A 24,291-nucleotide genomic window follows, 5' to 3' on the forward strand; every position below is an offset into this window, starting at 1 on the left:
AGCGACATGAGAAGTGCACCATCATCACCATGACGACCAGATCTACGACTTGAAAAGAGAGCCGAGCAGTCGTAATTAAGCACTGTGTTGTTTTAATGTCAGTATTAAACTGCCACAGAACATGACACTAAATAACATGTAAAAGCTCCACTTGAAATTAACGACTCGATTAACCATAGTTCAGAAACAAAAACACGCTGTGTGACAGTGAAAGCAGGAGATTTGCTGCGCCAGGTGTGAGGAGACGCAGACTGAGACGGAGGAGGCTGGAGAGCAGAGACATTGCTTTTTAAAGACAAACATCTGCCTCGCGTGCATCTTATTCAGACAATGAGGAGAGAGGATGGTGGCCCCTGAGACTGAGGGCCCGTCGGCACAAAGGCTCGTGTCAGCAGACGGCAGCTGCTGGGCTGGGTGACGGAGCACCCGGTTTGTTTTGGGGGACAAAGGCGAGCAGCGGGCCAGTGTCAACGCATCTAATCCCTCTACAAGTCAAACCTCAGCAGTCATCTGCTGTAACTTAGCTGGGCAGGACGCAGACAAAGGCTGAGGGTCAGTCATCACTGACTCTGAATCAGCTCCTCTTCAGCTCCATCAGTGCTTATCAAAACGTGTGACTCAGTGCTGCAGGACTGTGGCAACGAAAACACTGACTCATTCAGGCCTGTGAAGTAAACTACTTTACTTCATGTTGTGCAGAAGAAGAGGATTAATCAATAATTTGATTTGTAAATGTGACCTGGGTATCTTTCAACCTGGATCAAACTTTCCAGTGTTTTTGTGTGCAACAAATTTTTTGAATAGGTCCAGTAAAGAGCAAGACTGCTGCAGCCGGCAGCCTTGCAACAGGCTGCAATGTAACCACTCCAGGCATTTGTGCAAGTGTCTGACAGCTGATGGAAAGGATCCTTACAGAGAAACATTTTTGTTGAAGAGTTCTCCTCCTGCAGCACGTGTTTCATTGGCTCAAAGAGTTGGGGTGTGTCTTCTCTCAGCGTGTGGAGCCCGGGTGGATTAGGCTACAGGAGGGTTAAGTGAGGGCTGGAGCCCAGTGATCTACAAAGCTACTTTTAGCTGTGTCTTTACTTTTTACCCCCACACACACACACACACACACACACACACATGCAATGCTCAGATTCAGTAACATGTTATCGTAAAGCTGATCATTAATTAATAAACACAGAAAGTTCTAATCCTGAAACTGCTCTGATGGTTTCGAGGTGAACAGCATGGACGTGACAATAGTAAAATGGTTCCCTGATCGTGTTAAGCAGCTTGTGAAGACTCCCCATGTTTATCAGCTTAGAGGCTTTTCACCCCCTCCACTCCAAAGCAGATCCTGAGCCTCAACTCCCACTGTAGGTTTTGGCTCCCAGGATGATCATTATAATAAGACAAAACATATTCAGCGAAGTGCTAATAGGTTAGAGATATTCACAGCTGTCTATAAACTTTGATCAGGAGCTGTTTCTCCTGGTTTGGGCCCCTAATGAAAAGAAATGTTAATGCTACAGTAGCAACAGTATTTCAGACAACAGTTTTTGTGTCGTCATCTTGGCCCCTGTGCACCAACGGTCTTCACAAATAGAGAATTGACCAGCCTGCACAGAGCCCCAACCCCGACCCCCTCCACCGCCTCTGGGATGAACCAGAACACCAACCGAAATGGTTATTGTCTGCAGCTGTGGTATTATAAAATCTAAATCAACAGTGTGACAACGGCACATTCCATCACAGACACGAGGCTCGTGCCTCAGCAGCGGCTCATTAACAGGCTTAGCCTCGTTATGCTGGTCAGTCCCTGAGGGGGCAGAGGGGGGGAGCAGCTGAGGGGAGGGGAGACGAGGGCAAATCCACTATTGTGTGTCACGCTCCCTCTCCACCCCGGTCCCCCTTCTATTGTGTAAGACAGAGGGCACATCTCTGTACTAACAACCTGTCAGTCATGATGAAGACTCTCACCCTCGTCTGCCTTGTTGTTCTTTGTCAGTTTTTGCTTTGACTGGAGATTTGGGTTTGCCAGGTTTGTAAGGCAGCAGATGACTTAACCTGTCTTTTTCAACAGGTTCCACTTTAGTCGGAAATGATGAAAAAAGTCACACGTAATGAAAGTGAATAGACGACTGACTGAACGTGGAAAAACGTACAGTTCATTTGATTTATAAATGGATAAACGTTTTCAGAATGTACTTCCTCTTTACGGTAAAAAAGGGAAACATTTGAAGGGCATGTTATTTGTGGGTTATTATGTAAGGTTTTACTGGTCCAGTCCACTTGAGATCAAAGTTGGTTGCATGTGGCCCATTAAGTAAAATGAGTTTGACACTCCTGCTTTAAACCAATTACAATCGTCTCTACGCCCGGGATGCAGCGATGGTGCTCTTGCAAAATAGTGTCAGGAGGGTGAGCTCTGGCGTTAACGTGGCTAAACCCCTGCAAAAGAAAGGGCCACAGAAAACAGTATAAAGACGTTTAGAGTGCAGGTTACTAGCTCTGAGGCTGTTGTTTTTTCCACGCAAAACGCTGAAACAAAGTGTGGAGATAGGTCTGGCTATAGCTATAACTGTAGCTGTGGGTTAAACTATCATTTGTAACAGTCAGAGAGTCTTAAAACAAACCGTTATTAAGATGAACTTGCTAAAATAAGGGAGATAAACAGAGGCTGAGAAGCAACAGAGTAGCCACGGTCACCAAACAGCCACCATATGGCAGATCTAAGTCAGTCATTCCCATAGAGGATAAGTCACCTCCACCCCCACCCGACAGGTTTAACCCATCTGGCTCCAAGACAACAGTCCACTGTCACTCAGCTTCACTCAGTTCAGCTCAGTTTGCTCTGATCTCATGTGGATTTTATGAACTTGCAGAACTCAGAGTGCATTACAGTCACCAAACAGGTTATTATCAGTCATCAGTTTAAACTCACTGTCCTGTTTTTTGCCAGAGATGTGCCAGTAATTGCTGTGCACTCCACCACCCTGCATCCAGTCTGCTGCTCAGTGATGACACCGCTGATAATAATTGCCGTGCTGTTTGACAATGGGAAAGCGAGGTCACTGAAAAAGAGCAAGAAAAGTCAAAAACCATTCCCTAATGTGGTTTCCAGGATCAACTGTGTAAACGCTGAGAACGCAGAATTATCTTGAAAATTAAAGAGCACTCAAACTAACACAGATCTGAGATAGAAGATTCACATTATGGCATCAGTTAAACAGCGAAGCCAAAGGTCACAGTGTGATTGACACAGGAGTATTTTAAGTCCAAATCTGAAAAGAACCTGAACTTGACAGCAGCCTTTATGGCTGAACAGACGCTAAAAGAAACTAACAGAAACTTGATCTTTATCCAAAAGAAAAATTCAATGAAGAAGGAGGAAAAACCCTGTTTGCAAAAGTACTTCTGCACATGTGGACTAGGCCTAGAATTGAGACCCTTTTCCCAACCATTTTCCATAACTTTCCAAACCCAACAATCACACCTGTTCTACAACAACAATTGGCAAGGTGTTCGGAGGAGCAACAGTGAGCAGGGTTGGAATTTCTCCTCTCAAGTTCTCTCTTCATTCTTCACACCTTGAATGTCTTCTAGGGGACGATCGCTACCTTCAGATGGAACTCGTGAGATCTTGGTTACCACACGGGAAGCCGTGTACACCGTATGTTTGGCATTCAAGTGGTTAAAGTGTAAGAACACCACACCTAGGCAACAGCAACGTGGACACTACTGTCACCAAGGCAGGAAATACAAAGGCATAATGACAGAGAGATGAGGTTGTTGGGAGTATCAAAATTTCCCTCAGAAATATAAGGCCCAGTTTAGACGACAACGGTTTCTCTTAAAACGGAAAAGTCTGTCCTTTGTGTTTTAAAAAACTTCCGCGTTTCTATGACGATGTTATTGAAACGATCCCCATTCACACGGAGCCGCAAAATCTACTGGAAACGCTGTAGTATGCACGCCAGGCCAATGGGTGGCAGTGTAAATTTGCAAAGCAACACCACGGCATGACGCCATGTGCCTGCGCTGAAGCGCCTTCCTCTTTGCTACAACGCAGTGATTACAAACCAAAACAAAGAAGACACAATGGCGAAAGCATGCACAGATAACTTTGTCTGGATGGACGACGAGGTGGAGTTGCTACAGTAACAGATCTACACTTCACTTCAAATCAACAGGGTGAGCAGCACAAACAGAGCTCGGCATTGTTGTTGTGACGGTCGACTTTCTCGTGCATGCCTAGTGACTGGAACCGTAATGCACATGTGCAAAAAGTCTCCGTTTTCAGAGGAACTGCATATTGCAAGTTTACATGACAACGGAGACGCTGCCATTTCCGAAAAAAATGCACTCTGGAAACTGTTTTCAAAATGTTGCGTTTTCAGGCACCCAAAACACCGCTGTCGTGTAAACGATCGGCCAAAACGCAACTAAAGTTTACCGTTTTCAGTTGAAATCATTGTCGTATAAACGGGACCTAAATTTACTAAGAACACCTCTATACAACTAAAATAACAATATAAAAAATTATCATCCACCAAGAAGCGTCCACAGCCTTCGCCATTACGGAAAACATCAGCAAACACATCACAACTTGTGAACTCTGCCTTTAGATGTGCTCAGAAAACCAACTTCGTTTGAGTCAAACTGAAAACAGCAGGACACGATCAAATTGCCAATTCAATTCAAATCAACTAAACAAGACCTCCTTCTTTTCCTTCATATTTACTGTGTCACAGTGGATCAGCTGATGGTTCATCTCACTGTCACTGTTTATATTCACCTTGTACCTATCAGTCACACTGCACAATGCTGCTCCATGTAGATCAGCAGTAGAGCGGCACTAAGCTGAAGCATGAACATTTCACCCGCTTCCAGGCACCATTCGTCCGTGTATTGGACTGAGATTTGCATTTATGGATTAATATTAATGTCACTCTATCTTCTGTTGGCTCTGAGCTTTTCCATTTTAATCTGCAGCCACAGTAGAATAACAGCTGTGCTCTGCCTGCTCCTGCTCTCAGAGGTGAAAACCAACAACGCACAGATAAAGCTGCACGGGTTGAACTGCAGCAGCAAGCAAATTTGGACTGTAATGCCTTATAATAAAAGAAAGACTCAACAGGTTTCATGGGACATGGAGTCTTAGATTTGAGAAGCATTTGTTAGCAGCTGACGATCATCCTACAGTCCAAAACACCTACTCTCAACAAAGCATGTCACAGATCAGTCACAGGAGACAAAAACCTCATTCATAAAAGATGCTAATTCCCCCTTACCGTTCATTCTGCAGCACCTACAGTGTGACTTTAACACAGAGTTGTTCTCACTGTGTCGAAGCTAACTGGGTAACGTCAGTGCTCTCTATAAAAGAGAAGCTGGTAAAAGTCCAAAGGCTGCAGTTACTTCACCAGCAGAGAATTCCTCACAGTTATCACTGAGTCTGTTTTCAAGTGAGGTTGTTAAAGTCTTATGATCAACAGAGTCATATGAATCACAGTTACAAAGAAAAGGACACGTGATTTTCCAAATGAGGGCGAGGTGATGTCGTTATCACAAGGTAATGGTCTGGTCAGAATGACAGACCTCTGATTGGTGCAATAACACACGATTATGTTGCATTCATGTGGTGTCTGAATATTATGAAAAGATTAGTTGACTGGAAAAATTATGTGATTGTCTCCACCAGATCGGAACATCACTTCGGAAAGTCAGTGCAAAATGTAGGGACTGTCAATTGTTCTAAAGCCTTGTTAGTCCTAAAAATGTCCTACTAGTCAGACAGCCCATTTCTCTGACAGTTCTTCATCCCCAAATCAAATGTCCATTGCTGTGAAGTTACGTTTCTCCAAAAATGCACACTCCTTGCGGCTGGACGATTCAATCGACACAACAAATCGCTGTGTTGATCTTGAAATTAGGTTTAGGTACAAAATCCACCTGGTAAAGGTGAGGAAAAGAACATGAACCTAAAGCACCATGTTTAGTGGCACAAAAGTCACTGGAAAAGCAGGGACAGGTTAGAGAAAAACTCCCAGGTCTGTGGGTCAAATGCTGCTGGGAAATGACGCTAAGGGTTGGTAAAAACATCCACATTAAGTCCTCAAATGCTGCTGGGAAACACCTCTAAGGGTCTGTAAAAACACCTGGGTTCAGTGGCTCAAATGCCACTGGGAAACGGTGCAAAGGGTTGGTAAAAATGCCTGAGTTTGGTGCTCAAACAGCGCTGGAAACACCTCTAAGGGTTCGTAAAAACATCTAGGATTGGTGGCTCAAACGCCATTGGGAAACTGAAACTAACTGCAGGGAGTTTATTTTTGAAGAAGCTAGACTTCAGAGCAATGGGTGTTTGTTTTTGGGATAACGGGCTGTCGAAAAAAATGGACTTTCAGTCCAGTGGGACATTTTCCAGACTAATGGGCCCTCAGGGAACAATAAAATATGTTCTATCTATTGTATCTATCGCATCGCACCGTTTATCACTTTTTTGCTCACATATAATTTGTAATATAGTATTTAAGTTTGTAACTGTTAGTTGCTGTCCACGTAGAGCGTATGAGATAGCTAGAAAAGTTCCTAACCTCAGGTAAAGCAATATTTTAGAGGGTTTATAAAACGCACTGGTGCAAAAACAAGTCTGGGACAAAATCACTTTGTAGTCTAAAGCTTCAGACTGTGACAGCACACTTGGATCGTAATGTGAATCTTCACTGGGACGTTAAACGCTCTGAGCCATACAGCATCCATTTTGTTTCCACAGTTTGACCTAAAAGCTCATGAACAAAGCAAAATCAGAAGAATGATTTCCCATCTCAGGAAATGGGATCATCCCAGGAGCATGTGAATGCAGCATAAAGATAGAGCTCCTATATAGACGGCAAATAGAATTGTTAACATGGTGCTCTTGGAATGCTGACACACAGTTTACCAAGGTTTCCTCCATTTTTCTTCCCACCATCGTTTCTTTTCTTACCTGGCCTCTATGTGGTCAAACAGATGCTGCCAGCGGTCGTTGATGTCCTTCAGCTTGTCGTTGATCTCCGTCTCTTTCGTCTTGTTGCTCGCTGTGATGAGTTGTTCTCCGAGCTGCTTCAGATGGGTTTTATTCTCACTGAACAGGTTGATCTCTTCCATACAATCCTAACGGAGAGACACAGAAGACATAATCATTTTCAAACCACTGCTTATATGTACTAAAAAAACTTCATAACTTCTCTTCAGGATTCAGTACATTTTTTTCACTGCGCTGCTGTGAGTCTGACGTGAAGGACAGGGTTAGCTTTATAATGGCTCAAGTAAGGATAAATAAAAAAGATGTGGCATTCATTTAAAACCAGATCAACTACACTTTTACTAAAATTAAACTTAATTTACCCCCAATTCAGCAAAAATCATGACACCTTCAGACTCTGGAAGTTTGCCAGAAACCAACGCAACTCAGGGAAAGACTCTAAATTTAAAGCTCCAGAGCCTGAAAAGATTTAACCCCCCCGCCAGGGCAATAAGTTTGGGTTTCTATAACAGCAATCGCCCTTACTGCTCTCCTCTCCCCTCCCAGTCACCCCGCGCACAGCGTGACAAATGAAAGGGGCTGTGAGTTCAACACAAAACAAACCCGCGTGGCCCTGCTGGGGCTCAAACAGCTGTCGTCTCTTTAACAATCAGGAGGGAATTCACAGCTTTTTGAAAATCCCAGACCGTCCCTCTGCCACCCGGCCCAGCGTGCCACAGAGCAGAGCGCAGAGCTGACGCAGCAACATGAATCTAACATCACATGTTCTGCTCCATAACTTAACTTTGTTTCAAATATGTTCTGCTAATAAAACTTTATTTTATACAGTGACAGAGCAATATCACTCTCACTAGAACTGTTCAGTTTCACAACAACAAATATCCTTAAATAACCTGAGAAAAGCAACATCTCATTCACACAGTGAACTTTGATCATCAGCTCTGATGAACGATGACTTTACATCCACCTTAATTCATGGCATTAATCCAATCTGTATCAATCACTCCACTGCAACTCAGTATCTATTGAAAGTGTGAATGGGAGTGTCTTCGCTGCAGGCTCCTACCTTCTTGAGCTTCTCCACCATCTCCTCGATGTTGAGGTCCGAGTTGTGCGCGACCTTGTTCTCCATCTGCGTCAGCCACTCGCACAGCTCCTTGTTCTTCTCGTTGAAGATGATCCACGCGTTCAGACGATCTGCGATCTCCTGTTTACGCAGAGACACCTGACACAAAGAGGATTGGAGGGAAGAAATTAAATAAGCTTTATTACTTTAAGACACTTAGTCGCACTGTGTATGCATAATCTGCGTCTTGATGTTACTGATACAGATGCACCCAGTCATATTAATTTACCATCATTTAAATTTGATTTGAGCTGTAGTGGACAGAGTTGGGAGGGGCGGAGAAGTTGGATGGCATGTACAAATGTGTTTATAGCTGTTCCAAAAAGCCACACTGGTATAGAGCCAAATGAAGTGCCATAATCTTTAAAATTTGGGGATAATGGCATAAATTTTTGAACAGTCTGTCCTGGAGGGTGTTCACAGTGTTGCAGTTGGTTGTAAAGGAAAAGGGAAGTAAGTAATTGTATGAAGAATGAAGGAATAGAGCTTGAGAGAAAAGGTCTGAACCCTGCTTACTTTCACACCTCCACACACCTGGGCAATCACAGGGTAAAGTTAGTTTGTCTGTTGAAATGAACGTTTCAGAAAGTTACAGACACTGTTGAAAGCCCCCCGTTTCCAACACTTGAGAGATGTCAGGGAGCGTGTTTCAGACACTGTTCCACAACATGACAAATATTTTGTTTTCTTTCCAGGCATGCAACCTGATTTCATCCCTACTCGTCATATTCCGATGCTTTGGCAGAAACCTCTGGCATTATTATAATGACAGCAGGGCCTTTTGTGTTGAATCTTGACATAGAAGGGGACGGCAGATCTTGATGCAGAGGGGGTTGGATGTAAGTTACATTACTTGGAAGGGGTCAGCGATTAGGTTTTGGCAACAAAACTTACTTGGTTATGGTTTGGAAAAGATCAAGGTTAACTAAAGACTCGCGACAAAATAACTTGACAATGACTTTAAAGCCCCTTTTACACTGCCAGATTTTCCGTGAATGTTGGGCCGATTTGGCGGCCAGCTGCGAGCATTTAGACACACAGAGACGGATTGGCAAGTTGATCCGAGGCGCCCAATTTTCCGCCTCGTAGGGTAGTTATATTGGCGTAACCCTTTAAGTTTAAACAGACCGAGGTGGCCTTCCATAATGGAAGGGGCTGTCGAAGACTTGTGGGAGGAGCTGTTGATAACACCGCATGTGCAAGCCACTGGTGGTGGATAAACAGGAAACAGCTGATAGCAGGAATTAGCGAGCAGCTAGTAGCAAGAGGGAAACACAAACCTGACAGACACTGTAAAGATGAGCAACTGGGGAGACAAGGAATTGCGCGCCCAAACGAAGAGGCCATTAACCGTCAGATGACGGGGACGGTGAAGGACAGGCCGACTTTTGAGAGAACCACCGCCTGACCAGCCGCGGCTTCCCTCCCACGTCACTGTTTACGTCACACGCTGAGCTACACGTTTTGTTACTTGCTCACGCCCCCCATTGCCCCAAAAAAGGCGCATTCTGTATAAACAAAAGTAGGTAGGCGGCATTTTGCTGCACCCCCCGATTTTGTTTTTATACTGGCAATGCTGAAAAAAGACTGATTGGGCTTTCCTGCAAATTTGCACAATTCCTTTCTAAAAAGGGCTTTAGTTTCACATGGGACACAAACACCAGTCTCCTGGGTCAAAGTCCTGTGCTTGTTGAGCCATGCCAAAATGGGCTCACTGCTACCCCAATGTTGAATGAAGGCAAAACTGATGTGGGTGAATGTTTTCCATTATTAAACACAGGGGGCAGCACTGAGATCATTACTGCTTAGCACAAAAAAATGTGATGAAGAAGACTGAATTCCAACAACAACTTTGAAACCATGGGGTTTATAAGCTTGGAGTACTTTAAAACAGGCTTCAAACTCTCACAGAAATATATCTGGGTGACTTTTCTACCTTCCCTGTAAAGCAGCACACAGACACTTAAATATTAGGCCTGATGTGGATGAGACAGCCCCAAACAGGGCTGTAGGTGCAAATACACAAACAAAGACTAAGTCAAATGCAAACACACAGACAGTAAAAAGTGAAAGTCAGTATGATCACGACGACTCCCCATCCCCCAAACTCATTTCAATACACAAGCTCCTCTTCTTGAAGCCTCTCAGCTCATTACAACATTTCTCTCCTGTCACCATCTGTTCCCCACAATGCCCCTCACCGCCTCTCAACCCCCCCACCCAGACCTGTTGGTCTCTTCAGTCGCCCTAAAAAGACTCACAAGATTTACTAACTAACACCTCATTAAAGGCTTTGACTTTAACACTGATGACTGGAAAACAAAGAAACCGTGAACTCTGTTGAAACTCAGTGTGGCGTATACACTGTAGCTCTGAGAGCTGTCACGAACATGTCTGCTCTCAGTAAAAACTAACTTTGATTTCATAAAGAAAAGTTCTGCTTTGCGCCTTTTAGTCGCCGCACCAACTTTCCCTCGCTGTCTGCTCGTCCTGGAGCAGTTTGATGAGCTAAACTATCTCACCTGACCTGCTGCTGTCCCAAAACACACACACACACGTTCACTAAGAAAACAGAGTGAGTCACTGTTTGGGCTGAGCTGGTTACACGTGTTAACTCCTCACTGATAAACCTTCCACAACCTGCAGTCCTGTATAGTTTTCAAACAGAGTCTATGGTGGATCCAGACAAGCAAAAAGTTTGATGACAAGGTGTCTGGTTGTGCAGCCTAATTTTTTAACTTTATATGAACTCTTTCTGTTCTCAGATCATGATTAAGGAGCCATAGCTTTCCAAAACAACCGGTATTTGCACCAGTAGTACTTTGAAATTACTACCCTTGGTGATTTAACTTCATTTGATGTAGAACAAATTACACATATCACTTAAAACACATACTTTCCAATCTGTCCAGTCACCTCATGCTGTGCAGCCAAACTTTGTTCAACAACACAGGAAGATATTTAACATTTTTATAAAGATCCCAAAGTTTCCAGTGACGCCAAAACATACTGAGCTGAATTTGAGCAACTGTGTATAAAACGATGAGACATCGACATGACTAGAGCAGTAAATAAAGTCTTAAGTTGAATATTTTACTCAGTGTAAACATAAAACAGCTTCAATTAAGAGCCGGAGAAAGCTAATAAAGAATATAAGACATGATACTATGAGATACTGTGGAATAAGATCATTTTCCCAACCCTTAAAATACGCAATATTAAAGGAAACCGCATGTTAAGGTGTTAAAAATGGGTTGCCAAGTGAGAAAGAAGTTGATTGACCAGTGTTATTCACTCTAACCGTGCACTTTATATGAATTTCTGCACCACCAATGTGTTAAAATTACTTTCCTAGATAATTCAACTGCATTTAAGATAGATAAAACAAGTAGAAAATTTAAGCAAAGATGTTAAAGAACTTGGTAATTTACTTTGTCATGTTTTGCCACTGAAGTAAATATAAGAAATAAAAGCACATAAAGAGCAGAAGCAGCTCATTCTGACAGGTGAAAACTTCACCACACATGAGTCCCATCTGGTTTTATCTTCAGGCAGCAGGAGCTGAGAGCATCACACCCATCACACTAACCTTGAGGCAGAGTTCCTCCCACTGACAGTGCAGGTGCTCCACCTGCTCCTGCAGCAGTAGGACATCGTCTGCGATGATGTACTGGGACAGATCCGTCTTCATGGTGCTCAGCTCTGTCAGGCTCTCAGCCCAGTCCTCCAGGGAGTCCTCGTTCTCCTGCATACCATAACACACCGACAGCCACAACAGAACCGTCAGGGACCCCCTCCAACAGCTCGCGCTCTCTCACAGCTACTCCCTGATGTCCCTCTGTGTCCGGCCCCTTTCTCTTTCTCTCTCTGTCACTCTTTTCTCTCTGTCTCTCCGCCCAGAGAGGATTAAGGGCCACAGGCTGCGGGCCGACTGGGGGAGGGGTGAGTGTGGAGGGGGAGGGGACTGAGGGAGGGGTGGAGGATGATAGGTCAGAGAGGATGAGTTGAGTCAAACCTGTTTCAAACTTGGCTTTGCTCTTTTGGAACTCTAAGTGACTGTTTCCCGCCACACTCACACTGTGTTTTAGGTCTTCCACTGTTTCCTGACGTCCTTACACTAAATGTCTAGATCTTAAAAGGAGGCTTATTTTTACTATAAACCTTTTACAAACAACTGTTTTGCCTGCAAGACACAGTGTAGACACAGACTGCTAATGATATGAAAAGTTAGATGGATGGGAGCATGTCATATATGTGTTGAAAGATCAGACTCTTTTTAGTCATTGTGTTCATTTCAAAAAGATTTCTCTGTTATGAAAATAATCCTGGAACAATGCATAACAGAGTATACACCCACAACATTAAAGGAATAGTTCAACATTTTAGTTTATATTTCTCTATTTCAGGGTTCTGGGTTCAAATTGGTTTTAAAATATTTTATTATTTCAGAAAATCCAGATAAATCTAGTGGAAATGTAAAATGTAAATAACTCTTAAAGCTGGACTGTGGTGGTTTTGTCTCCCCTTCTGTGTGGCTACACAAACACTGTCAATGTGTGCTTGCAACATACGCCTACAGGTAAGTTTGACGCATTTCCTCATTTCATCAATCCTTCCACTGAACATTTCTTTTTTATGTGGTGCATCCGCTTCAAAAACTTTTCCTGGATGCTTCTCAGGATTTCCTGCCATAGTTTCTGCCAACTCCCGGCCGCTGCTTTGTCGCTTTGACTCTGCCTTATTCATTTTTAGGCTTATTTTTAAACTTAATTTCAAACTGTAGACAATTATAGTATCTGGAGAAAACATCAGTCACGCACATTCACGCCCACCCAGGTTTAACTGAGCCAATAAGATTACTGCTGCCTCCACAGTGGATCTCCACAGAATGTTTCATGTAAATAAAACTCTGCTAGTGGACAGAGAAATTCTAAATCTGTTTCAGTGATGTGTGATATTTTGTGTTGAGTTGTGTTTGTGTGACCAGCTGTGTGCACCTTATAATATTTCTCGGTGCTCTGCAGCTCATCGTCAAACTCCGGCATCGACTGGTTCAGTCTCGTCTTCACGTCCTTCAGCTGCAGCATGCTGTCAGCCAGTCCAGCCTCGCAGCGCTCCCAGTTCTGAGACAAAACAAAAACAAACTCGCTGATCAAACAGATCAATGCTCAGAGTTCTTACACAGCTGATTGGCTTTGAGAACGACCAGAGAGCCGTTACACTCTTTTGTCTTTGACTTCCTAAACATGTCCACAGTCATTAATTAGAGCAGATTGGATTAACTTGGCTGCTCTCAGGCAAACAGAAACCATCAGAGGCTGCAGGGGACAGATGGAGGATTCATGTGTGTCTCTACAGTCAGAGAGGACAGGTGTTTGTCTGGGTATAAATAAACAGAAACTTAATTCTTGCATCAGACATGTGTATCACAGCGACCTGCAGCTGATCCAGTGACACTGAGAAGGCGGCAGATTTATAAAACCAAAAGACAACTTTTTATGTTGTAATGTTCTTTCCTGTTACTTCTGATTTTAGGGTATACCTTCCTGCAACATGCCACATTTCACAGGTCCACAATATAACCACACACTTCGGAAACTGTGGGCCGCAGTGGAACTATTTGAATATCTTTATGGCCTGTAAAAATGTTGCTGTGACTCGTACCTGCTCTTGTATCTTGTAATTTGCTGTATGTGCAAATAAAAATCCAGACCCCCTGCCTTAAGAGAATACCTGCCACTTTGTTACTTGTGCAATTCAAATGGAAATCTGACAGAATTAGAGGAATGCGGTCACAAATAGTCGATCTCATTTCATCTTTAGTTAAGGAAATAGAAATGCAGTAAAATTTGAATAAATATCTGACAGAATTTAAGAGTAAGAGGATGATGTAACCGTCTCAGGAGACCAACAGTGCAGCACTCTAGCTGATGGATGCGTCCACTCAACAGATCATGTTTCTAAACTGCATTGATTGTGTATATCCAGTGGAATCTGACTCTCCCATTGAACTGACTGGAGGCCACTGACTTGGTTTCATGCAGCTGAACCTCCAAGACAAAAGAGTCAAAGAGTCATCCAGCGATAAAAAGGTCATATTTAGGTCATATTTAAAGAGATCTGTACCAAGATCACATTTCTGCACATGTTCATTACTGTCAGATTTCTCTTTTTCTCTGCTCTCTGTTTTTAAACTTACAAAAACCACAGATATGTATTTGTTGAGGATAATTAACTGAGCATATTTAGGGACAATTTTTGAAAATGTTTGTGTAATGTTGGGACAGAACTCACGATTCAAACACGTTCCCTCCATAGGACTGTCAACTGTCATCATGACTTAATTAATATTGCAAATAAGATAAAATATATGGTTAAGAAAATCTTAGAACCACAACATCAATTACAGCAGTTTGTAATTGCAAAAATTCAATAGACCAAATCACCACGACATCGCGCCAACAACAACAATCACGTGCAGGTAGACAAGTGGAAATTTATGTCAATTGCTGAGATTAATAAATCAGTAAACTTGTTTATTTCTGTCGTCATTTTCAGCTGTAACTGTAATGTTTACAGATAAATAGTTAAACACGCTGGTCCGCTCTCTAATGGTTCTGCTGTGCTTATTTTTTGTACTTGCTTTACTAACGTCGTTGACAAACCAAATCTACTTGCACGGAAGCTAAACAATGCACTGCTGTGCACAGGGCTGCAGCAAAATGTATTTTAGCTGCTAAAACCCCCGAAATCAGTTCAATTGTAGCTTATATTTGAAATGTTTTCTTTGCTCTACCTTACACACTAACTGATGGAGGCAGTGGTAGACCAGCAACCAGTAAAATTATTGCCTTTGAGGTAATGGCTTCAGCCCCCAGTTGGAAGGAGCTTTCTGACAGCGAGGTAAAGCAGCGAAAATATTCTAAATATAGCGTATACTTAAACTAATGTGGAGTTTTTTGGTTGGCATTTTTAGGTAGCTTAAACCTCACTTACTGAGGTAGCATTTGCTCAGCAATCACAATTGTCAACAAACATTGTGATATGGTGTATAAAAAGGCGATCAGCACTGCCCAGAAGCCAAAAGATGTCTTAACATAGCTTGTCTTGTCCAACCAACAGTACAAGACCCCAAAAAATATTTAATTTACAACAATATGAAGCAGAAAAAGCAGCGACGTCACATCTATGAGAATGTAAACAGAGAATCTTTGACATTTGTCTTGCACCACCAGATGCATTTCTTTCTGCCCTGAGAACAGACCACTTATAACTGATCCATTTTAGGCCCAGTCCAGGAGCAGGACCTTGGGTTTGAGTCCAGATCAGATCCAAATAAGGTCAGTTAAACCAAGTCAAGCCCCATTAATAGCTAAGACCAAAAAAGGCAGCAAACAAAAACAACAGCCGTGGAGCTGATACAAACCACATGCAACATACTAGAGTAATGCCACTGAGATCCAAACTGTCTTGCACTTGAACACACCTCCAAGATGTTCCTGAAAGCATCACTTCATCTGCAGCTAAACCACAGTGAGACGCAACAACTGGACATAGAGTGACTGAGTACCTTGACGATCGCCTCGGTGAGGTCCATCCTCCGGCCCAGCAGGCTTTGCAGGTTGTCCCACTCCTCCTGCAGGCTTCCCAAATCCGTCTGCAGCTGAGTCTGGGTCTCCTCGTCCCCCATGGAGAAGAGCTGCCGGCCGACCTCCAGAGTGTGGATGAAGGTGCACTGGTACCTCTGGAACAACAGCTCTGTGTGCTGAGGAGCAGGGCAGAGGACGAGAAAGGTTAAAGATGGTTTTAAAAAAGGAGAGGGGAGGAGAGACAGAGGGCTAAACAACAATCTGTGATCTTCTTAATGAAGGGCTGCTGTATCTTCACTGACAATCAATTCAAATCTCATCTCCTCTTTTCATAGTAATCAGAGACTCAAAAAGAATCAGAATGTAAAGTGTCTTCCTCGTCTCTTTTGATGTAAATGTAATCAGCAGCAGTCGTTCCTTTTTCCCACACCAGCCCTCAGACAGATGTTTTCTCTCCTGTTTGTTTCAACCAGATCTTTATCTGGATTAAAAACCACTCTACAGGCGTCTTTTACAGTTACGACAATGCACATAAATCAGTTTGGTTGTTTCTGAAGGGTCTGAAAAATCCACAAAGTAGTTTTAGGGAAAGAGGCGGAAACTAACCTCTGGTCAAGCACTGTACTTGTAGTTAACTCAGAAAAACCTTTCACTCAGAAACATGAAATCTATTGAAGACAGTAAGCAATGTGACGTCATTACCACCACAGTCACGTCACAAACACACCAAGCAGCACAGAAGTGCAGCTTGCTTCAATAACTGTATTTCTCTGCAGCTGGGAGACTTGTTCATGTGTTTCACGTGGGAAGAAATTCTTTGTAACATAGGTCAACATATCAGGAGTCACAGGACTCTGTTTTCCAATTGGCTGTGGGTATTCTCTAACCACAATATCGCCAACTTTTAGATTGGCTGCACTTTGCTGCACAATCGGATGGCTGCAGCTTTCCATAACATGGAGATACACCACATCCGAGACCTGCCCGACGCCCTGATGGTCTCGCTTGCTTGGTTTTGGCCAGGCTGTTTTCAAGATGGCGGCTTTGTCATGGGTGCGTTCCAAATTGCATACTTTTTCGGTTTTACTTTTATTAGGTATTGCAGCTGTCCTTAAAAAGTACGCACTTTTGTATGCAGTCTGTGTTGTAACTGCATACGCTGTAGATTCTAACATATTCACAATCGTAAAATTACAGAGCCTGCACATTTCTCTGTCATTGTTATTTAATACTCGTGTCCTTTTATTGCTGATTATACTTCTGATTACTTTATATTCCTATTATTACAAATCGACTGGTCATCAGTCACCTGAATGTGCTGTCATCTAGCATTGCAGCTTCTGACAGTTGATCTTCAGCTGCACAGAGGATTATGGGTCAGAATAGCCAGAAAAGCATGCTGGCTTGCAGACTGCAAAATCGGCCTGAATGTAGTAGAACATCCGGGTATCTTTGGCATACTGCATTTGACATACTATGTATTGGGACGTACCAAATCTTTTTCTGACACACTAAATAGTATGGTAGTATGGGTTTTGGGACACACAGCATGTTACAGCTGAACAGTATACTAAAATCTGTTTCTGAAAACATCTGAGGCATCTCAGTGCTGCCTAGTTTAACAGTTTGATCTGAGTTTTGTGTTGGGATGGGTGGATCTTATTTGCATAAAGTTGAGGTAGAGTTATGCAAATTCAGATATGGGAAATGATCAGTCAACCCGTCGTGCTATATCCAATATGCAACATGTGGCTGGATCTCCTGCTCTCCATAGAAACGTGGACAAACAGGGACACAGGTATATGTTGATATGAACATCAACAGACCCAGTGTATCTCCATCAATAGACGCTGCATGGCAATTCGCCACTGCTTGGTGTGTTTTTCGGTGTCAGGCTAAAATCTTTCATCTGATGGAATAAGGATTTGTCACTAAGTCACATTTTTACAACCCTGTTAAGTGACTTAATTCGTCCTTTAACTTCGTAACAAAATTTGGAAAACTTCCATATTTTTACTCCCTGGTATTTAATCTAAATCTCCAGATATTCCAGGCCTGCAGCCGTCCGTCTCACCTGGAGGTCCTGGAGCGAGTGTCGTAGCTGCTGCACGCTGCAGTGGGCAGGTGTGGTGGGAGGAAGGAGTGTCTGTGTCTCTGACAGGAACCTCTGCAGCTTCCTCAGGCTGCGGCTGTACAGGTGCCACTGCTTCACCAGCCCCTCCACCAGGGAGCGCCGCTGGTCGGCCCGCTGCACCGCCCCCTGCCAGTGCTCCCTGAGCTGGGCAAGCTTCAGGATGAAGTCACTCCTGGATACAGCAACACAGTCACAAAGGTCTAAACTTTTTCCCTTCCCATGTCATACATGTATTTTACTGTAAGATTTTCTCACCTGTCCTCCACCTCTCCTTTCTGCAGCAGTTGGAGAGCCTCAGTGATGACTGAGTGAAGGATCTGGTGACCAGTAGACAGCTCTGCCTGAAACCGCTGAAACACCAGTAGAGATCAGGATTATATCTCTGTGTGTTTTTGATAAATCTATGAGTGAGTCTGTTAATCATGTATGATACCTTGTGTGTACAGAGTTGCTGTCTGAGGCCGATGTAAGAGCCGGCCACGTCTACAGCCAGGCTGTCCTCCATCCTCTGTAGGAAAGACATCCAGCTCTCACACTTGCGCTCAAAGCTTTGCCGCCTCAGAGCCTCCGTCTGCAGCTCACTGCACCACCAAAAGCAAAAAACACCATTAGAGACACTTTATCTGTAATCTAAGAAAAGTACATTTTATTTCATGCATATTTACGCCCCGATCTTGTATTGGTTTTCAATGAGAGTGCATTACTGAGCGCATCCCATTTTTCTGCTTCATGTGTATTGTGTTTTTGCAGGAGCACCCTGAACACCTCGAGTTGAACCATAAATTCCAACTTCAATGCCTACTTAAATGGCTTTCTGGGTAAAAAAAAAAAAAAAAACTGGCTTCAAATGTTTAATTTTGTACAATTTCACTGAGTTCTGTGAGTTTTTACACATTTACCACTTCTGCATTTTCTTTTTAGCATGACAACTATGGTTTTTTTCCACCTCTGAACATGGCATTTATTGTGATCTGGGTGTCTTAGTGGAGTACAAAACGGCTTTTGGTGCTCAAAGTGCCAAAAAATACACTTGAAAAACAAAGGATCTGACCTGCAGGCCTCCTCAGCTCTGGCGGACGCGTCTGCCCAGCAGCGGTTGAGACGTTGCAGGCGGCGTGCTGCAGCGTCACCTAGCGTCACACTGCGGCTCTGCTCATTCAGCACATCCAGGTCAGCAGACAGGCCGCTCAGCTCCAGGAGGCCAGACTGGAAACATATGGTGGCACCTCAGATCACAGGGGATCACAATAGTCTGGACTACTGCATGTGTGACATCACAGCCGAGGAGCACTACACGCTTCTCACACGGTCTTCGTTCCTTTGTTTCCATTTTCTCTTACACTGAGTTTTCTAGTGACTGAAATTTCTCCTCTCAGGTGCAGACAAACCCCTGATTATTGACTTAAGTCGTCCCCTTCCATTAAAACCAAAATTTAACATTCATTCTGCAAATAAATTTACACATCTTTGGCTTGATTACTGAGTAAGTCTTTCTTTTTTCAAATAAACCTTTAAAAGCTGTCAGCTGGGCGTGATTGTTTCAACCTGTCATAAATACAAATAAAACTTTTAAAGACAACTGAGATTTAAAATTCAGTCTTGACCTCTAAAACATCATTCATTCATTTTTGTTGGGGGTCACAGGGGGCTGGAGCCTATCCCAGCTAACGTTGGGTGAGAGGCAGGGTTCACCCTGGACAGGCCACCAGACTATCACAGGGCTGACACATAGAGACAGACAAGTATTCACACTTAAATTCACACCTACGGACAATTTGGAGTCACCAATTAACCTGCATGTCTTTGGACTGTGGGAGGAAGCTGGAGCACCTGGAGGAAACCCACGCTGACACAGGGAGTACATGCAAACTCCGCACGAAAGGGGAAACAGCAATTGTCAAAAAATCTCACCACAAGGTCCATTTAGTAGCTGGTCTGAAGCTTTTGACACCAACACAGATGACAAATCTTTAAAGTGCTTACTAATGGAATATGAACAATTCAAAAGCTCCAGAATAAGTCCAAATTTTTGGTTTTGGAGTGTATATATAGATTGTATCTGTAGCAGGTACAACATCACATTTATTTTTTCAGGAAGCCAAGGTCATCTGGAGCAAGTCCCTGCCTCGGGGTAGGTACTCAGAACGGCCCTGAAAGACTCCTGGCTGGGGCTTGGGGATTACTTGGTGCTGATTGGATATACTCAAGGAGGGATGTGACGTCAACAGAAAGCAACAAAATAGCCGGCATTTTTAAAACTCAGCAGACGAGGATTAGCTCGTTCATATAGCTTCCGCCGCCATGTAAAAAAAAAAACTCACTAAATGGCCCGTGAAAAAATTATTCTTTCCAGCGGATATCTTAGCTACAACATGATTGAGCTAGCAAAGCAGTTTTGTGTTGCTATGTGTGGTATGTATTCAGTTTTGGGAAATCACGATGTCTAGAAAGCATCAGCTGACAGGGACAGCTAACAGCAGCAGCAAAGCTGACATCAGGACGTCATCTGTTAAAAGCCTCCCGTTGTCGGATACAACATGAAACTACTACAGTTAGCTCAATAATGTTGTAACTAAGACATCCGCTGGAAAAAATATTTTTTTCACGGGCCATTTAGTGAGTTATTACAGACACCGCTATCGGCTAACAGCATTCCTACGTCGCCCCGGTCAAAATGGTCGCGCAACGATTACGTCACATCCAGAGCCCGTAACTGTACACGAACCTTCCTCCTACTCCGCTCTCTCAGTGGAGACACGGCGGTTGAGAGGGCCGAGCAAGAGGACGTTCCTGTAGTAGTTCCTGCCCCCCAAATAGTACCAGGAACTTCTTCAGTGGAAACGGGCCTATATTCAGTGTTATACTTTAGTTTGGCCATGTCGCCAAGCTGGTTTTTGTCTCTGTTAAGTAGCTTTTCATCATTCACTTATTTTAAAGCAGCATCCAGCATTTCAAAATAAAAGCTCTGTGCTGGAAATTCATTGTACTTCAAAATAAAATGTGTTTTTTACAAACTTCACACATTCTTGACCATAAAGAATGGACCCGCTACTCAATTTTGGACTGCGACCCACCAGTTGGGAACCACTGCTGTAAGTAATTCAGTGTCTCTTAAATCATCTTTCTGTTCTCACTCTGTCTTCTCACAATGCCACCTGGTTGCCTTTCCACTATTTATTAAGTGTACTTGCTCTTTTTGTATAATTTTTTACAGTCATAGTCACATAGTCTCTCCCTGCCTCCGTAAATGACACAAAATGCACAATGAACAAAGATTTGATTGACAGCGTTTTTCCCCCCTACAAATATCACCATAATATCATTATCGTGAACTCCTTGGCCATGAAAATCATGTAGTGAAAATCTGATATGGTGCCAGCTCTACATGGTTCAGCTGACTCTCCGTTCAGCTTAAAGCTAGACCACTACAGATGTGCTCAAGGACTGTGGGTGAAACACTCGGGTCACATTCCCAAACTTAAATAATGTTGTCTCTGGCTGGTAATATTACATCAAACTCTCACATTTTATATGAAGTATATCAGCTGTTTTCAGCACACAGAAGATTCAGAGTCCCACAGGCTCGACTCAACGGGCTGAGGAACTCTTTTGTTCTTCAGTTTGTCACACTACTAAATCAGAGTTTGGGTTTAAAGTAGCGTCAGTGACACTTACACCTCCCACTGTAGGAGGAAGACCCATAAGCCCTGTTTCCACTGAGCAGTACGGAACAGTTCAGTACGCATTTTTTCCATTTCCACTGTGAAAAGTTGTGGATGGTACCAATGGAACCGTTCTGTACTGTCCCCATGTTTGGTCCCCCCTCTGTTGGGGTACCTAGCACACAGATCTGGTACTAAAAGGTGGAGCTGTGAACACTGCAGTCTGATTGGTCAGTAGAGGACGGTCACTCTGCTCAGGGCTGAGTTGTGTCTGGTTTTGAGGCTCATGTAACCACTGTTCATACTGTGGAGAGTTTTATTAGTAAACTGTAACTATAAAATGAAAGGATGTTTTGCTGCCTCTCACAGCAGCTGGAGTCTGAGAAAAAATAACTTCATTCACTGGGCCGACTGCCGGCAACTTTTAAGGTGGAACGTTTACTTGTAATGTCACTCAATGCATGAGTTGATGACGTGAATCCATCAGCACACCTTAAATTTCACTGTGACAACTCTGACTATCACTTCAGTTTTTATAGTCTCTCTTAGATGACAGACACTTTTAGTAATGAGTGGATCTGCAAGCATTTAAAAATATATATTAATTTCGACTGCATTATGTAAACTGTGTATATCCCAATCCTTGAGGGAAAAAAAAGCATCACGGAGTGTCGTTCTTGTGGGCTACAGCAACACTAAACCCCTGAGCTTGCCTGAGAAGGACTAAATGCACAAAGCTGCTATTTTTAAATATCCCATGGAGAGAGACTCTCACTGCAGCCTGTTTTATTTTGTTCTGAAAATGTTGGTGTGCAGCCTCGTTCTGTGGACGATAAACCAGGTGCAGACTTTCATCTGCGTACCGATAATGAGGAAATACAACGAGTGAGTGACAACAACCCCGCCCACATTTAAGAGGACTGTCTGCAGTGGAAACACTAGGGTCTAGGTACCATGTCTGAAGGGTTACTGTTGGATCCAAAGGTACCAGACTGAAAGTGTTTGGTGGAAACGGGGCTTAAATGTTGTAGAAAACACCCGCCACCCAGCACATCGCCTTCTCTCATTCCTTCCCTGAGGTAAACTTCTTCACAGCATCAGAGCTCAGACCAGCCCCCCCAGACAGTTTTTATCCCCAGGTGGTTAGATTACTGAACAGGAAGTGCTTTAAATAACTCAGTGTTGTCGGACACAGGACACACATCTAGCACTTTAGACGTCTAAAAGTGCTGTGGGGGTCCTTATTATTGGTGGCTTGTATTTACTCTTATTTACATATAGTATTACGTGCTCAGAGAGCAGGGAGGTGCATTTCACTGCAATTAAATGTACAATGTACATTTAAAACAAGCAGCTGCAAAACAGACTCTGTGGTGAGATTGTTTGGACTAATTTTAAAGAAATAATTATTTTGTATTCAGTTATAAGACAGAATTAAACACTGGAACGATTAAAATCATGAAAAATTATGACAAGAAAAATCTTAAAACAACCTGATTCATACAGAGAAAACATTTCCAGCTTCCCTATTTATCTAAAACAGTAACAGTCCAGACATGTGTGAGTATCTTGTTCTTGTGGCTTTAAGTAGAGAAGAATAAGAAGCAGCACTACAGTCATTCATAAACTTCCATTCATGCCATCTCACCTGGTCTGCTGTCCGGCCCACATCGCGCAGACGCTCCTGCCAAAGCTCCAGGTTCCTCTCCAGTGACTCCAGGGCGTTTCCAAACTCCTGCAGCCGCTCGAGCTCCTCCTACATGCAAACATGGCACATGACTCACGACCATCTGTGTCTTAATTTGTAGGTCAGTGTGACACTTAGTGCACGCAGGTGGCAGGTTAGGACACAAATGCACAGGTAAGGCAGCACTCTGAAAACATGCCTGTGTCACAGTCCAAAAATATGTCGACCTTATACTTTATAATCAATTAAAGAATAATTAATAACGTTAATAAATCCTTTTGGATGATCAATAAATAATAATAAAGCAAAAAACTGCATGAGGTTACAGTTAACACTGTCCTCAGGTCAGATATCTCATGTCTTCATGTATCACTGTGTGCACTTCTCTACTTCACCCTGGACACAACCAGTCCACTCTGACTTTGCTGAATCCCATAAATAGCCTCATTCATTCATGAAGTCGTACCTGCAGCTGACCAAGCTTCCTCGTCACCGTCTGGCTGAGCTGCTGAACACCACGTGACAACAACCGGCTCTCTGATTGGACCAGTATGGCAGCTGAAGGCTCCAGGTTGCTAATTACGTCTTTGGAGGCCCCCAGCACCCCCTCCAGGTCGGACTGCAGAGTGTCCGTCCTCTGCAGGAGACTCTGGAGCAGAGGTGGACAAACAGGGACACAGGTTTAAGTGAAGAAACATGAGGACTGGAGAGTTTCTATAGTGTTATAGTGAGCAGTTTGATTGTTCTGCAACTGTAAGGTCTGGTTTTGTGTATTAATTCAATCTTTGCCAGCTGAAGCAGTAAATTCAGAACGCAGCAGGCAGGCTTTCTACTGGTTTTAACAGACGACTTCACATCACCCCAATCCTGCTTTCTCTCCATCATCTCTCTGTTTATTTGAGTATTTATTTTAAATTTTACAGATCATTTTTTAAAGCTACAGTTGGTAACTATTATGAGAAGATGTGTGTCATATTTGCTGAAACTGTCATTATATTATAAAAGAAGTACATGTGACGGATACTCCACCTCCTGTTGCCTTTAATGGCATTTGCTAGAAACACCACGTCACCAATAACCA

The 24,291-nt window shown here is 43.2% G+C and overlaps 1 protein-coding gene across 1 annotated transcript in view; it reads right to left on the minus strand.

Annotated features, from left to right (window-relative positions):
• The window catches only part of syne2b (spectrin repeat containing, nuclear envelope 2b), a 235,832-nt gene that overhangs the window by 28,671 nt on the left and 182,870 nt on the right, over positions 1 to 24,291 (minus strand). The window contains 11 exon segments of the mRNA XM_049596570.1: positions 6,974 to 7,140; positions 8,079 to 8,237; positions 11,728 to 11,883; positions 13,136 to 13,261; positions 15,709 to 15,903; positions 17,802 to 18,033; positions 18,117 to 18,211; positions 18,295 to 18,442; positions 18,913 to 19,067; positions 23,172 to 23,279; positions 23,677 to 23,859. Coding sequence (XP_049452527.1) covers positions 6,974 to 7,140; positions 8,079 to 8,237; positions 11,728 to 11,883; positions 13,136 to 13,261; positions 15,709 to 15,903; positions 17,802 to 18,033; positions 18,117 to 18,211; positions 18,295 to 18,442; positions 18,913 to 19,067; positions 23,172 to 23,279; positions 23,677 to 23,859 — 1,724 coding nt within the window.

This window comes from Epinephelus fuscoguttatus, linkage group LG14 (assembly GCF_011397635.1).
Source record: "Epinephelus fuscoguttatus linkage group LG14, E.fuscoguttatus.final_Chr_v1".
In the NCBI taxonomy this organism is placed as follows: domain Eukaryota; kingdom Metazoa; phylum Chordata; class Actinopteri; order Perciformes; family Serranidae; genus Epinephelus; species Epinephelus fuscoguttatus.